The 16,307-nt window shown below is 37.6% G+C and overlaps 1 protein-coding gene and 1 non-coding gene across 2 annotated transcripts; one reads left to right on the top strand and one right to left on the bottom strand.

The window, feature by feature from the left end:
• The first annotated feature begins 1,340 nt into the window (after positions 1–1,340).
• LOC107613850 (ribokinase) lies at positions 1,341–4,642 on the top strand. The gene is made up of 5 exons (XM_016316019.3): positions 1,341–2,151; positions 2,424–2,609; positions 3,119–3,314; positions 3,407–3,519; positions 4,169–4,642. The coding sequence occupies exons 1-4, from the start codon at positions 1,498–1,500 to the stop codon at positions 3,496–3,498; spliced, it is 1,128 nt and encodes a 375-aa protein (XP_016171505.1). The 5' UTR covers positions 1,341–1,497; the 3' UTR covers positions 3,499–3,519; positions 4,169–4,642.
• Positions 4,643–11,939: 7,297 nt separating this feature from the next.
• Positions 11,940–12,047, bottom strand: LOC148547825 (small nucleolar RNA R71). Its single transcript, XR_015897409.1, has one exon. It is a non-coding gene; the product is annotated as a small nucleolar RNA R71 (small nucleolar RNA).
• Between the last annotated feature and the right edge of the window lie 4,260 nt (positions 12,048–16,307).

Here is a 16,307-nt window from a genome sequence, read left to right as displayed (position 1 = left end):
TCTCGACGTCATATCCACAGATGATGGTATCTATCTCTCTGAAGCTAAGTATGCTTCGGATCTTCCTGCTCGAGCCGGTATTACAGATAGTCGCACTGAGTCTACTCCTCTTGAGCCTAATGTTCGTTTTACTCCTATGGATGACACTGTTTTGGATATCCTACTCTTTATCGGCAGTTAGTTAGAGGACTAGTCTACTTAACTATCACCCGACCGGACATTGCCTATCTGACTCATGTTCTTAGCCAATTCTTGTCAGCTCCTCGTACTACTCACTATGCGGCAGTTCTTCGCGTTCTTCGCTACATCAAAGGCACCCTATTTCATGGCCTTTATTTTATACATATTCATTGTTATCCCTTCAAGCATACTCTTACTGATTGGGCTGGTGATCCAACTGATCGTCGTTCTACTACTGGTTATTGTTTGTTTCTTGGCGACTCTCTCATTTCCTAGCGAGCTAAGAAGCAAACATTCACTGCTCGATCAAGCACAGAAGCTGAATACCGTACTCTTGCTGACACCACTGCTGAGGTTGTCTCGATTCGTTAGCTTCTCGAAGACTTGGGTGCATCGCAGTCGTTCCCCACTGATGTTTTTTGTGACAATCGCATTACTATTCAAGTTGCCCATAATGATGTGTTTCATGAACGCACTAAACACATTGAGATTGATTGTCACTTTGTTCCACAATGCATCCTTATTGATGCTGTTCGTCTCATCGCTGTTGGAACACTGGATCAGACTATTGATATCTTTACGAAGGCTCGTCATCCGACTCGTTTTCGGACTCTGGTATCTAAACTCAAGATGGTATCTTTAGCTCCCACTTGAGTTTGAGGGGGGCTATTAGAGAATAAATTAGAATCAATATTAGATCAATTAGTATCATTATATTTATATAGCATATATGTATATTAATTATAGAATTGTATACTTTCATTACTCTGATTCTTCCAACACTTATATATATCTCTTATACATTGTACTTTTTCACAACCTGAATAATACACTCTTTTATATTACTCTCTTGTTTCTAACAACATCAAAGCCCAATATTAAAAATATAAAAAAATTGTGTGCATACAAAAAATAGTTACTATGTGTATAATTTATTTTGATATATATTTATATTTTAATATATATTTTATACCTGTAACTAATTTAATAGTTAATTTATTGTGTATATAGTAATAAAAAAATCAATCCTTTTAAAGAAGTTAAAAATAAAGATATTATTAAATAAATTTTGTAACATTTACAATACAAATAAAACAAAAGAAAAATATTTTAAAAAATTGGTATTTACAAAAACCATTGGCTTAATTAATTCCCATTTTAGCTAAACTAATCCCAAGTGGATCCTAATCCTAGATAAAAGGTGGTCCAACAAAGTCACTTTCGCATAGGAAATAGCCACATCTATCTCGGTACCCATTGACTTTGTCGCATGTGTGCGCAAGAGAGAATACAGAAAAACTAGAGAAACCAACTACAATGAAGGGAATACACCTTTCACCACCACCAACACAAACCACGAACACAATCCAATTGCAAACCTTTCCCACCACTACCACCAACCCCAACCAAGTTCAATTCCTCCCATTCCAAACAAAGCATAACAACAAGAAGAAAAAACCCAAGACACCAATCCTATGTCTCTCTTCGACAAACCCATCCAAAATCCACCCACAACCGCCGCTCGTGGTGGTCGGTTCCGCGAATGCCGACATCTACGTGGAGATCGACAGGCTCCCAAAGGAAGGCGAAACACTGCCAGCTAAGACTGGGCAGACCCTCGCGGGCGGGAAGGGCGCAAACCAGGCAGCTTGCGGAGGGAAGCTGTCCTACCCGACGTACTTCGTCGGGCAGGTCGGGCAGGACTCGTATGGGAAGCTTGTGACCGAGGCGCTGAGGAGTGGTGGAGTGTGTCTTGATCACGTGACGACGATTAGTGGTGGAACCCCAACTGGGCATGCTGTTGTGATGCTGCAGTCTGATGGGCAGAACTCCATAATTGTTGTTGGTGGTGCGAATATGAGCTGCTGGCCTGAGATTCTTCCTCAGCATGATCTTGATGTTGTTAGGAACGCTGGCATTGTCTTGCTCCAGAGGGAAATCCCTGATGCTGTCAACATTCAGGTCGCAAAGGTTGGGTTTTCTCTTTCCAAGGCAATTGCATTTTGTGTTTCTTCCGTTCCCGTGGGGTTTCTATTTGAGTATGTGTGTGTTGTGAATCCGTACTGCTTCAGAAGCTAAAAGTGATTGAAAGAGATATGATTGGCATTCTTTTACAACATTGGCCTCGTTGTGCCTACTTATTGGTCAAATTTCATCAAAATTTCCCCTTTCTCATTTTCTTTCCTTAATCAAGTTTCTAGTTTGTGATTATCGCATTATGTATTATGATGTTATAAATACAGGCTGCAAGGAGTGCTGGTGTCCCAGTAATTTTTGACGCTGGGGGCATGGATTCTCCAATTCCACAAGAATTACTGAACTATGTTGATATTCTGAGCCCTAATGAAACTGAACTTGGTCGCCTTACAGGAATGGCAACTGAAAGCTTTGAAGATATTGCACAGGCTGCAGCTAAATGCCATAAATGGGTGAGTTCTGTATTACATTTGGGTCATCATGAAATGCTTTTTTGTATTACCTTTCTTGTATACCATTTTCATTGCCTATGGATCTTTTGAGAGGAGTATATTGTTTCAGTATCAATTTGAAAAACTGATCACTCTGTGCATTGATGTTATATGCGATGTTGGTTAACTAAGATATGCCATTATATATATTTTATCCCTTAATTGGGTGGCACACAGCAACTGTTTAATTTTATGGTTTTCATTACCCACCCTTATAATTTTCATGACTTAGATAAATAAATAAATAGAAGTTGTTCAATAACTGTTGAAGCTATTTAATTGCACTTGTCCTCTCAATATCTTGATTGTTTTTTTTATTCCAAGTTGTCTCAATTTCTCTTCATGTGTCTTTGTTGATTGCAAAATGCTGATTGATAGATGAATGACACTGTGGTTGCAATGGCATTATTTATGTCTGTGTGATTCTAGTTTGTATGCCATTAGTGTTCTTTATGTTTCTCTATTGTTAGGGAGTTAAGCAAGTCCTTGTGAAACTCGGGGAGAAAGGATCAGCACTTTTTATTGAAGGAGAAGAACCAATTCAGCAACCTGCCATATTTGCTAAGAAGGTTCTTGATACCACTGGGGCTGGTGATACTTTTACAGCTGCTTTTGCTGTTGCATTAGTTGAGGGCAAATCCAAAAAGGAATGCCTCAAATTTGCCGGTATGCTTTACCGTAGGCATTTCCCTTTTCTTTCTACAATTTTCCATTATGGAAGATGTGCCTAACTCTTGTGTGCCAATTTTGTGCAATAGCTGCCGCGGCTTCTCTTTGTGTTCAAGTGAAGGGGGCCATTCCCAGCATGCCTGATAGGAAATCTGTTCTGGAACTTCTTAACTATCATTGAGAATCTTGCATAAGACAAAAGGTGATTATTTTCATACTCACCCAGTCACCCTTCATTTGTACTTCTTATTTATTAGTCCGAAAAATTAAAAAATCCTCTTCTGATATCATTTAGTCAACGACATAATGTCAAGTTTTCAACTTACATAGGAAGTTCCTGGTGTTTGGATCTTAAATTGTCAGTGTTCATGATTCTTGGTTAATTATTATTTAAATGAGAAATGATAAATTCCCATCATTGGATCCTCCCAAATATGAAATATCCTTCCGATGTCTTGAAATCTTAAGAAGCAATAATCACTCTGTTTGAGAATTTTCAAATACACCTTTGGGGATCATTCCATTTATTGAAAAAGTTCTGTAGTTTAATGTTCAAAACTTGTTCTCTAAGGCCGCGATTATGATTTTTAATGTTAAGGGTGTTTGTGAGTTATGATTTTGAAAGCGACGAGGAAAGGGAGGGTTACTCTTCATACCCTTCCTTTCCATGCATGTGCTCTCGCATTAGAGGTGTGGTACCAGTGCTTGCATCGGAGAATCTTGTTATTTTTCTTTCATGTTATTGTTAATCAACTTAAACAAATTACAGTAAACATTGATGACGTTGAAACACAAAAGACAAAACTGATATCAATTGACACATATTCTTTGCAACCTTTGATCTGCCACAGGTTAGATTCATTACCAGAATCACCACTCATGACAAAGGGAAAGAAAGATCCCTGAAAGAGGACACAAGGAAAGCAGAATTTTTCGCCAAGTTTATGCCATTGAAATAAGGTTAAGCTACCCACTTAGGCTGAATAATCACTTCTGAGGTTAAAGAAAAAGTTTGGTTCATGGGGTTGTAACATACATGCAAAAAATCATTTTAATAAATTAGCTTGTTTAATTTTAAGGGGGAAAAGAAGACAAAAGGAAAAAGATCTCCTGGCTAATGTGATGAGTTTTCTGGCCAAAATGTTAGCTTGTTGGCTTTCTAGGATTTTCCTTAGGCTATATTTGGACTGATGGTACTCAGAGGAATAGAACAGAATTCAGCAAAATTTAATGAGTTTCTATTGTTTGGATTAATAATATATGATGGAATGAAAAGGTTGGTAATGAAGTAGATTTCACTTTGCTTCATTAAAAGATTCCGTTTATGATGCAATGAATGAAGTCTTTGATGAATGATGATCAAACAATGGATAAATGACTTTCAATAATTTTGGGGTTTATAATCATTTAAAAGGGGAATAAACTCCTACCCCGATTCCTGTCTATCTACACAAAGGATAATACTATCTTTAACAAATTAAATGAACAATATCCAAAGTTTACGCGAGTTGTAAATTATTGAGTGGTCAATATTCACATACAGAATAATAATATATAAGAAACAGAAAATAAGTATACTTGTTGGTAAAATCATATTTTATTTAAACAAAAAATAGTGAAACCCATATAATTTGTCATTCACTCTTACTCTCTTTTCTGTATACTTTTATTTTGAACGAGAATAGACACTTTATTGAGTATGCTTATTTTACAAAAGAAAACTTCTGTTGTTTTTGAATTCTAGACTTTTAAGAAAAAGAAATGTTGATACTGAGGATTGGGGTTGTCCAATCTATTTGACCAAAAAAAAAAAATAAATATTAAATTATTTGAACAAACACAAATGCGTTGGTCTTATGTTTTAAGTCAAACAAGTATTTTTTTTTTGTAATAACATTACGAGAATATAAATTTTTTAAAATTACGTCGATTTTATCTTAACATTATAGATTATGGCACAAAAGATTTATAAAATTAAATTACTTTTATAAAAAAGTCGTAGGGGACAAAAGTTTGTAAACCCCGCTAAATTAGTAAATAATTAGTCAATAAATTGAATTTTAGTAAGAAAAATTAGAAATGTAAATCTTATGTCAAAATAGGATAGAATTTGGCCCAAAATTGGGTCAAACGGGCCAAACCGATCGAACCGGACCCGAAAAGAGCCCAAGGCCCAATTAGGCCCAACCATACCTTACCAACACAGCTTCCCTTCCCCTCTCTAGCCTCATTCACGCTGGGAAACATTTAATGAGGAGGAAGAACACCTAAAGCTTCCAAACCCTCATTCAAATACTCCATTTGATATAACTTCTTCATCCCAACTCCGATCACCGCACCATTTACGGCTACGCGTTCACCGCGTTGAGCTCTACGATTTCATCAGAGTAATTTTTTTGGTAAGTCACTCTAACGCTCCAGCCTCTCTACCCCTTAATTTTCAAAAATTGGTGAGAATTCATGTTGAGAATTTGTGATTTTGGTTCTCTAGGTTCAAGTTTAGCTTGAGAAACTTGTGGGTCTTTGTTCAATCATGGCATAGACAAGGTGAGGACTTTCAAATTCTACAATTTCTTAGCCTATGTGAGGTGGGTATTGATTTTGGGTATGTATGTGATGTATATATGTATTAGGTCTATATATGTATAGGTTGGAGCTTGGATTGTAAGCCTTAGAATTTGGTGGAGGCTGATACATAAAAAATTAATTTCACGTAATTACCGGCAAGTATACCGGGTCGTATCAAGTAATAAAACTCACTTAGAGTGAGGTCGATCCCACGGAGATTGGTAGATTAAGCAACTTTAGTTAAATGGTAGATTTAGTTAAGCAAACATGGTTTTGAATTCATGAGATTTGATTTTTTTTTAATGTAATTACGGAAAGTTAAATGACAAGGAATTTAAAGAACTAGAATAAAGAAAAACAATGAAAGTAAATACTGAAACTTAAAATGCAAGAAACTTAAATGACATGAAAGATAAATTGCAAGAAAGTAAAGATTAGGGAATTGTAAAAAGCAGAAAAGGAAATTGCAAGAAATAGAGAAACAGAATGTAAATGACAAGAATAATAAATTGCAAGAATGTAGAAGGAAATTGGGAAATGGGTATTCAAACAACTAAAGAGCAAAAGAAATGAGAATTGATGATGGAGAGGATCATTAGGGATTAGAGATGCAAATTCTCCTGAATTGATGTTGATCAATTCCTTCTCAATCATGGGTATAGATCCATGGCAACTTGTGGGTAATTGAGTCCCAATCTCTTGGTAACTCAATTTCTCTCAACACAACCAATTGCCACTCTCGTGATCTAATTGTTCATGAGAAGAGATGAAGTTCAATTCCTAATCCAAGCCACACAATTTCCAGAATCTCAACTAAGGGAGGTTACATCTCACATACCAACCAAAGTGTATTGATTAAGGAAATCATGAAAGGATGAACTCTAAACTGAATTATGTAACTCCTTTCTCAAATTCACCACATAATTCATATAGATTAATCCCTCTCTGGATGGTAATTGAATCTTTGAAGAACAAGAGTTTCCTCTTGGATTAACCACTTGAATTAAGAAGGAGGAGAAGAGTTATCAATTCATTCAAACAAGCAGAGCTCTTCCCCCTAATGAAAGTGGGGTTTAGTGAATCATAGCTCCAATTTCAACAACAATTGCAATAGATGAAAATTAAAATTGAGTAGAGAAGAGTGATGAAGAATGGAGAAGAAGTTCTTGAAAACTGAAATTCAAAGTTGCCAAAAGAAAACAAAATAGAATATGGTTGAGAAGCAGTGAAAACAAAAAAAAAAAAAAACTCTAAGTGTAAAAGTGTCTAAGTGTCCTAAAAATAAAAAAATAAAAAGTCTAAAAAAATCTAAGAGAGAGCTCACTAATTCTATAAAACTATGGCCTTTATATAGGCTTTCCTAAATTACAAATTAAAATGAAATTAAAAACAAATTACAAACAAAATAAAAATTAACTATTCTAGATGATTCTTGTGGCCTTGATTGGTTGAGATTTATGGGCTTTGCTTGCTTGAGGTTGGATTAGCTAGCTTCTAAATGAAATTGTAGCACCAAGTTAAAAACAGAGAGCTTGTGCGTATGTCTTGGCAATTCTGGCCCAATGGAGCACGTTTTTGGCCAACACGCCTATGTAAATGCACGTTGGCAACGTGCTCATGGATTTCCTGGGCTGGGAGTTATTTGGAGAGATGGGCGTTGCTAGCCCAAGTTGTTGCTAACAACTTGGCTCTTCTTCTTCTTGGTTTCAGTTTTGATGCCCAAAGTTGCCCCTGGTTTAAGCTTTAATTTTGTGCTTCACTATCGACTATTATACATGGTTGGAAAGCTCTGGCATCAGAGGCTAAGTGCTTTGAATCGGGTGATTTTTGACCTTGGAGCTGTATTTTGGCTTAGTGGGTTACCTTAATTAATACGTGAAAAACGGCCAAGGTATGGTTTAGGTTTCGCGTATATAATATATAATGTCGTGTAAAAACTTAGGCTAGAGAACCATAGGATAAGTGATGAGTGGATAATTTATACGCTTTTTGACATTGTTTTTAGTATGTTTTTAGTAGGATCTAGTTACTTTTAGGGATGTTTTCATTAGTTTTTATGTTAAATTCACATTTCTGGACTTTACTATGAGTTTGTGTGTTTTTCTGTGATTTCAGGTATTTTCTGGCTGAAATTGAGGGACTTGAGCAAAAATCAGATTCAGAGGTTGAAGAAGGACTGCTGATGCTGTTGGATTCTGACCTTCCTGCACTCAAAGTGGATTTTCTGGAGTTACAGAACTCGAAATGGGGCGCTTCTAATTGCGTTGGAAAGTAGACATCCAGGGCTTTCCAGCAATATATAATAGTCCATACTTTGGCCAAGAATAGATGACGTAAACTGGTGTTCAACGCCAGCTTTCTGCCCAATTCTGGCGTCCAGCGCCAGAAAAGGATCCAAAACCAGAGTTGAACGCCCAAACTGGCACAAAAGCTGGCGTTCAACTCCAAGAAGGACCTCTACACGTGCAACACTTAAGCTCAGCCCAAGCACACACCAAGTGGGCCCCGGAAGTGGATTTATGCATCAATTACTTGCTTCTGTAAACCATAGTAGCTAGTTTATTATAAATAGGACCTTTCACTATTGTATTAGACGTCTTTTTGACCATCCTGGATCCTGGATTGTATTTTGATCCTGTGATCACGTTTTGGGGGCTGGCCATCTCGGCCATGCCTGGACCTATCACTTATGTATTTTCAACGGTAGAGTTTCTACACTCCATAGATTAAGGTGTGGAGCTCTGCTGTTCCTCAAAGATTAATGCAAAGTACTTCTGTTTTCTATTCAACTCATCTTATTTCGCTTCTAAGATATCCATTCGCACCCAAGAACGTGATGAAGGTGATGATTATGTGTGACGCTCATTCACCATTCTCCCCCTAGAATGAATATCTCTTAGATCTCTTAATCAGAATCTTCGTGGCGTAAGCTAGAATGATGGCGGCATTCAAGAGAATCCGGAAAGTCTAAACCTTGTCTGTGGTATTCCGAGTAGGATTCAATGATTGAATGACTGTGACGAGCTTCAAACTCGCGAGTGTTGGGCGTTAGTGACAGACGCAAAAGGAGGGTGAATCCTATTTCAGCATGATCGAGAACCGACAGATGATTAGCCGTGCTGTGACAGAGCATGTGAGCATATTTTTCACTGAGAGGAGGGGATGTAGCCACTGACAACGGTGATGCCCTTGCATAAAGCCAGCCATGGAAAGGAGTAAGACTGATTGGATGAAGATAGCAGGAAAGCAGAGGTTCAGAGGAACGAAACGCATCTCTATACGCTTATCTGAAATTCTCACCAATGAATTACATAAGTATCTCTATCCCTATTTTATTAATTAATATTTGAAAACACCATTATCAATTTATATCTGCCTGACTGAGATTTGCAAGGTGACCATAGCTTGCTTCATACTAACAATCTCCGTGGGATTCGACCCTTACTCACGTAAGGTATTACTTGGACGACCCAGTGCACTTGCTGGTTAGTTGTATCGAAGTTGTGAACCATGGTATTGGCACCATGTTCTTGGCGCCATTGCCAGGGAAATAAAGAGCCATGAATTTTACATAATCAAAGTATAATCACGATTGCGCGTACCAAGTTGCTCACGTTGCTAGGGATTGTTTGAGCCTGGACATCACAATTTCGTGCACCAAGTTTTTGGCGCCGTTGCCGGGGATTGTTTGAGTATGGACAACTGACGGTTCATCTTGTTGCTCAGATTAGGTAATTTTCTTTTTATTTTATTTTCAAAAATTTTTCAAAAATATTTCTAAAATTTTCTCATCTGTTTTCGAAAATAATATAAAAATGTTTTCAAAAATTTTATTCAAAATTTTTAAGAATGAATTCTAGTGTTTCATGAAGCATGTTGAAGCCTGGCTGGCTGTAAAGCCATGTCTAATTCCTTTGGGAATGAGTATGTCAGGCGTGTCATGTCTGAATTACATGCTGAAGCTTGGCTGGCCATTGGCGATGTCTAGTGTTTTGGACCGGAGCTTTCATTGAAAGCTTGGCTGGCTCATGAGCCATGTCTAATTCCTGGACTGAAGTTTTAGACTAAGAATGCAAGATTCCTGGAATTCATGTTAAAAATTTTGGAATCCTTATTTTTTCTTTTTCAATTAATTCTCGAAAAAATTACAAAAAAAATTAGAAAATCATAAAAATAAAAAATATTTTGTTTTTTGTTTCTTGTTTGAGTCTTGAGTCATATCATAAGTTTGGTGTCAATTGCATATGCATCTTGCATTTTTCGAAAATATCATGCATTCATAGTGTTCTTCATGATCTTCAAGTTGTTCTTGGTAAGTCTTCTTGTTTGATCTTGATGTTTTCATGTTTTGTGCCTTTTCTTGTTTTACATGTGCATTTTTCGTTTCTTAGAGTCTAAACATGAAAGATTTCTAAGTTTGGTGTCTTACATGTTTTCTTTGCATCAAAAATTTTTCAAAAATATGTTCTTGATGTTCATCTTGACATTCAAAGTATTCTTGGTGTTCATCTTGACATTCATATCATTCATACATGCATTCATTGTTTTGATTCAAAATTTTCATGCATTGAGTCTTTTTGTTGTTTTTCTCTCTCATCATAAAAAAATTCAAAAAAATAAAAAAAAATATTCTTCCCTTTTTCTCTCATCAAATTCGAAAATTTGGATTGACTTTTTCAAAAATTTTTAAAATCAAATTGTTTCTCATGAGTCAAATCAAATTTTCAATTTGAAAATCTTATCTTTTTCAAAATCTTTTTCAAAATTCTTAGTTATTTTCGAAAATTCCAAAAATACTTTTCAAAAATCTTTTTCTTATTTTTATACCAAATTTTCGAAAATAACATAATCAATTAATGTTTTGATTCAAAAATTTCAAGTTTGTTACTTACTTGTTAAGAAAGATTCAAACTTTAAGTTCTAGAATCATATCTTGTGATTTTTTGTGAATCAAGTCATTAATTGAGATTTTAAAAATCAAATCTTTTTCAAAAACTAATTTCTATCATATCTTTTCAAAAATATCTTCTTATCTTTTTCAAAAATTTGATTTCAAAATATCTTCTCTAACTTCCTAACTTCTTATCTTTTCAAAATTTGTTTCAACTAACTAACTAACTTTTTGTTTGTTTCTTAACTTTTTCAAAACTACCTAACTAACTCTCTCTCTCTAATTTTCGAAAATATCTTCCCTCTTTTTCAAAAATTTCTTTTTAATTAACTAATTATTCTTATTTTTATTTTTTATTTTAAAAACTTTTGAAAAATACTAACATTTTTCAAAAACCATTTTCGAAAATCACTAACTCTTTTTCAAAAATATTTTTCGAAAATTCTCCCTCTCCCATCTTATTTTATTTATTTATTCATCTACTAACATCTCATCTCACATCTCTGCCATCCTCACAGTTGTGTTTCTTTCTTTACATCACACTCTTTGTCTCCCTCTTCTCTTCCACTCACAAAAGGATCCCTATACTGTGGTATAAAGGATCCATATTATTATTATTATTTTTTCTGTGCCCTCTTCTTTGTCATATGAGCAGGAGCAAGGATAAGAACATTCTTGTGGAAGCAGATCCAGAACCTGAAAGGACTCTGAAAAGAAAACTAAGAGAAGCTAAAATACAACAATCCAGAGATAACCTTTCAGAAATTTTCGACGCCGAAAATAATAATAATGTAAGGAAGATGCTTGGTGACTTTACTGCACCTAATTCCAATTTACATGGAAGAAGCATCTCCATTCCTGCCATTGGAGCAAACAACTTTGAGCTGAAATCTCAATTAGTTTCTCTGATGCAGCAGAACTGCAAGTTTTATGGACTTCCATCTGAAGATCCTTTTCAGTTCTTAACTGAATTTTTGCAGATATGTGATACTGTTAAGACTAATGGAGTAGATCCTGAAGTCTACAGGCTCATACTTTTCCCTTTTGCTGTAAGAGACAGAGCTAGATTATGGTTGGATTCTCAACCCAAAGACAGCCTGAACTCTTGGGATAAGCTGGTCACGACTTTCTTAGCCAAGTACTTTCCTCCTCAAAAGCTGAGCAAGCTTAGAGCTGATGTTCAAACCTTCAGACAGAAAGAAGGTGAATCCCTCTATGAAGCTTGGGAAAGATACAAACAGTTGACCAAAAAGTGTCCTTCTGACATGCTTTCAGAATGGACCATCCTGGATATATTCTATGATGGTTTATCTGAGCTATCAAAGATGTCACTGGACACTTCTGCAGGTGGATCCATTCACCTAAAGAAAACGCCTGCAGAAGCTCAAGAACTCATTGACATGGTTGCTAATAATCAGTTCATGTACACTTCTGAAAGGAATCCTGTGAGTAATGGGACGCCTATGAAGAAGGGAGTTCTTGAAGTTGATACTCTGAATGCCATATTGGCTCAGAATAAAATATTGACTCAGCAAGTCAATATGATCTCTCAGAGTCTGCATGGAATGCAAGCTGCATCCAACGGTACTCAAGAGGCTTCTTATGAAGAAGAAGCTTATGATCCTGAGAACCCTGCAATAGCAGAGGTGAATTACTTAGGTGAACCTTATGGAAACACCTATAACTCATCATGGAGAAATCATCCAAATTTCTCATGGAAGGATCAAAAGCCTCAACAAGGCTTTAATAATGGTGGAAGAAACAGGTTTAGCAATAGCAAGCCTTTTCCATCATCCACTCAGCAACAGACAGAGAACTCTGAACAAAATACTTCTAATTTAACAAATTTAGTCTCTGATCTATCTAAGGCCACTGTGAGTTTCATGAATGAAACAAGGTCTTCCATTAGAAATTTGGAAGCACAAGTGGGCCAGCTGAGTAAAAGGATCACTGAAATCCCTCCCAGTACTCTCCCAAGCAATACAAAAGAGAACCCAAAAGGAGAGTGCAAGGCCATTGACATAAGCACCATGGCCGAACCTACAAGGGGAGTGGAGGACGCAAATCCCAAGGAGGAAGACCTCCTGGGACATCCAGTGATCAATAAGGAGCTTCCCTCTGAGGAACCAAAGGACTCTGAGGCTCATCTAGAGACCTTAGAGATTCCATTGAACCTCCTTATGCCCTTCATGAGCTCTGATGAGTATTCCTCTTCTGAAGAGAATGAGGATGTTACTGAAGAGCAAACTGCCAAGTTTCTTGGTGCAATCATGAAGCTGAATGCCATATTATTTGGCATTGATACTTGGGAAGTTGAACCTTCCTTGTTCATCAATGAACTAAGTGATCTGGATCAACTGACATTGCCTCAGAAGAGACAGGATCCTGGAAAGTTCATAATACCCTGTACCATAGGCACCATGATCTTTAAGGCCCTGTGTGACCTTGGTTCAGGGATAAACCTCATGCCCCTCTCTGTAATAGAGAAACTGGGAATCTATGGGGTGCAAGCTGCTAAAATCTCATTAGAGATGGCAGACAGTTCAAGAAAACAGGCTTATGGACAACTAGAGGACGTGTTAGTAAAGGTTGAAGGCCTTTACATCCCTGCTGATTTCATAGTCCTGGATACTGGAAAGGAAGAGGATGAATCCATCATCCTAGGAAGACCTTTCCTGGCCACAGCAAGAGTTGTGATTGATGTTGATAGAGGTGAAATAGTCCTCCAATGGAATGAGGACTCCCTTGTGTTTAAAACTCAAGGATCTCCCTCTGCAACCATGGAGAGGAAGCATGAAAAGCTTCTCTCAAAGCAGAGTCAACCAGAGCCCCCACAGTCAAACTCTAAGTTTGGTGTTGGAGAGTTTCAACATTGCTCTCAACATCTGTGAGGCTCCATGAGAGCCCACTATCAAGCTATCGACATTAAAGAAGCGCTTGTTGGGAGGCAACCCAATTTTTATTTATCTAACTATATTTTTCTTAGTTATATGTCTTTGTAGGTTCATGATCATGTGGAGTCACAAAATAAATATAAAAATTGAAAACGGAATCAAAAACAGTAGAAGAAAAATCACACCCTGGAGGAGCATTTGTCTGGCGTTCAGCGCTAGAACAGAGCATGGTTCTGGCACTGAACGCCCAAAATGGGCAGCTTCTGGGCGCTGAATGCCAGAACAGGCATGGTTCTAGCGTTCAACGCCAGAAATGGCACACAAATGGGCGTTGAACGCCCAAAATGGCCACCAACCTGGCGCTGAACGCCCAGAGTTGGGTGCAAAGGCATTTTTACATGCCTAATGGGTGCAGGGATGTAAATCCTTGAACACCTCAGGATCTGTGGACCCCACAGGATCCACTCAGGATCTGTGGACCCCACAGGATCCCCACCTACCTCCACTCACTTCTTCTCACCACTCTCTTTCACACAACCCCATAAACACTCTTCCCCAAAAACCCTTCACCAATCACCTCAAACTCTCTTCCCCATCACCTCTTCACCACTCACATCCATCCACTCTTCTCCATAAACCTACCTCATAAACTTCACCTACCTTCAAAAATTCAAAACCAATTTCCCACCCAAACCCACCCATATGGCCGAACCTTAACCCCCCCTCCCTCCCCTATATAAAGCCCTCCATTCTTCATCAAATTCACACAACACACCCTTCTTGGCCGAAACACTCCCCACTCTCCCTCTCCTCCATTTCTTCTTCTTCTTCATCTATTCTTTCTTTTATTGCTCGAGGGCGAGCAAAATTCTAAGTTTGGTGTGGTAAAAGCATAAGCTTTTTGCTTTTCCATTACCATTGATGGCACCTAAGACCGGAGAATCCTCTAGAAAGGGGAAAGGGAAGACAAAAGCTTCCACCTCCGAGTCATGGGAGATGGAAAAGGTTCATCTCCAAAGCCCATCAAGACCACTTCTATGATATTGTGGCCAAGAAGAAGGTGATCCCCGAGGTCCCTTTCAAACTCAAAAGAAATAAGTATCCGGAGATCCGACATGAAATTCAAAGAAGAGGTTGGGAAGTTCTAACAAATCCCATCCAACAAGTCGGCATCCTAATGGTTCAAGAGTTCTATGCCAATGCATGGATCACTAAGAACCATGATCAAAGTAAGAACCCGGATCCAAAGAACTATGTTACAATAGTTCGGGGGAAATACTTAGATTTTAGTCCGGAAAATGTGAGGTTGGCGTTCAACTTGCCAAACATGGAAGAGAACGCACGCCCCTACACAAGGAGAGTCAACTTTGATCAAAGGTTGGACCAAGTCCTTATGGACATATGTGTAGAAGGAGCTCAATGGAAGGTTGACTCCAAAGGCAAGTCGGTTCAACTAAGAAGATTGGACCTCAAGCCTGTAGCTAGAGGATGGTTGGAGTTCATTCAATGCTCAATCATTCCCACTAGCAACCGGTCTGAAGTTACTATAGACCGGGCCATCATGATCTATAGTATCATGATTGGAGAAGAGGTGGAAGTTCATGAGATTATACCTCAAGAACTCTACAAGGTGGCTGACAAGTCCTCCACTATGGCAAGGTTAGCCTTTCCTCACTTCATTTGCCACCTATGCAATTCGGCTGGGATTGACATAGAGAGAGATATCCTCATTAAAGAGGACAAGCCAATCACTAAGAAAAAGATGGAGCAAGCAAGAGAGCCCAGTCATGGAGCTCAAGAGGCGCAAGAAGCTCATTTACATGAGATCCCGGAGATGCCTCAAATGCACTTTCCTCCACAAAATTATTGGGAGCAAATCAACACCTCCCTAGGAGAATTGAGTTCCAACATGGGACAACTAAGGGTGGAACATCAAGAGCACTCCATCATGCTTCATGAAATAAGAGAAGATCAAAAAGCAATGAGGGATGAGCAACAAAGACAAGGAAGAGACATAGAAGAGCTCAGGGACATCATTGGTTCCTCAAGAAGGAAACGCCACCATCACTAAGGTGGATTCATTCCTTGTTCTTATTTCTTCTGTTTTTCGTTTTCTATGTTGTGTGCTTATCCATGTTTGTGTCTTCATTATATGATCATTAGTAGTTAGTAACTTTGTCTTAAAGTTATGAATGTCCTATGAATCCATCACCTTTCTTAAATGAAAAATGTTTTAATTCAAAAGAACAAGAAGTACATGAGTTTCGAATTTATCCTTGAACTTAGCTTAATTATATTGATGTGGTGACAATGCTTCTTGTTTTCTGAATGTATGCTTGAACAGTGCATATGTCTTTTGAAGTTGTTGTTTAAGAATGTTAAATATGTTGGCTCTTGAAAGAATGATGACTAGGAAACATGTTATTTGATAATCTGAAAAATCATAAAAGTGATTCTTGAAGCAAGAAAAAGCAGCAAAGAACAAAGCTTGCAGAAAAAAAAATAGGCGAAAAAAAATAGAAAGAAAAAGAAAAAGCAAGCAGAAAAGCCAAAAGCTCTTAAAACCAAGAGGCAAGAGCAAAAAGCCAATAACCCTTAAAACCAAAAGGCAAGGGAAAATAAAAAGGATCCCAAGGC

The sequence above is a fragment of the Arachis ipaensis genome, chromosome B8, assembly GCF_059453495.1.
Source record: "Arachis ipaensis isolate K30076 ecotype BB chromosome B8, ASM5945349v1, whole genome shotgun sequence".
NCBI classification, from domain to species: Eukaryota; Viridiplantae; Streptophyta; class Magnoliopsida; order Fabales; family Fabaceae; genus Arachis; species Arachis ipaensis.
Note: the sequence above shows the minus strand (reverse complement) of the source record. Positions and strands in the feature narration are given on the sequence as shown.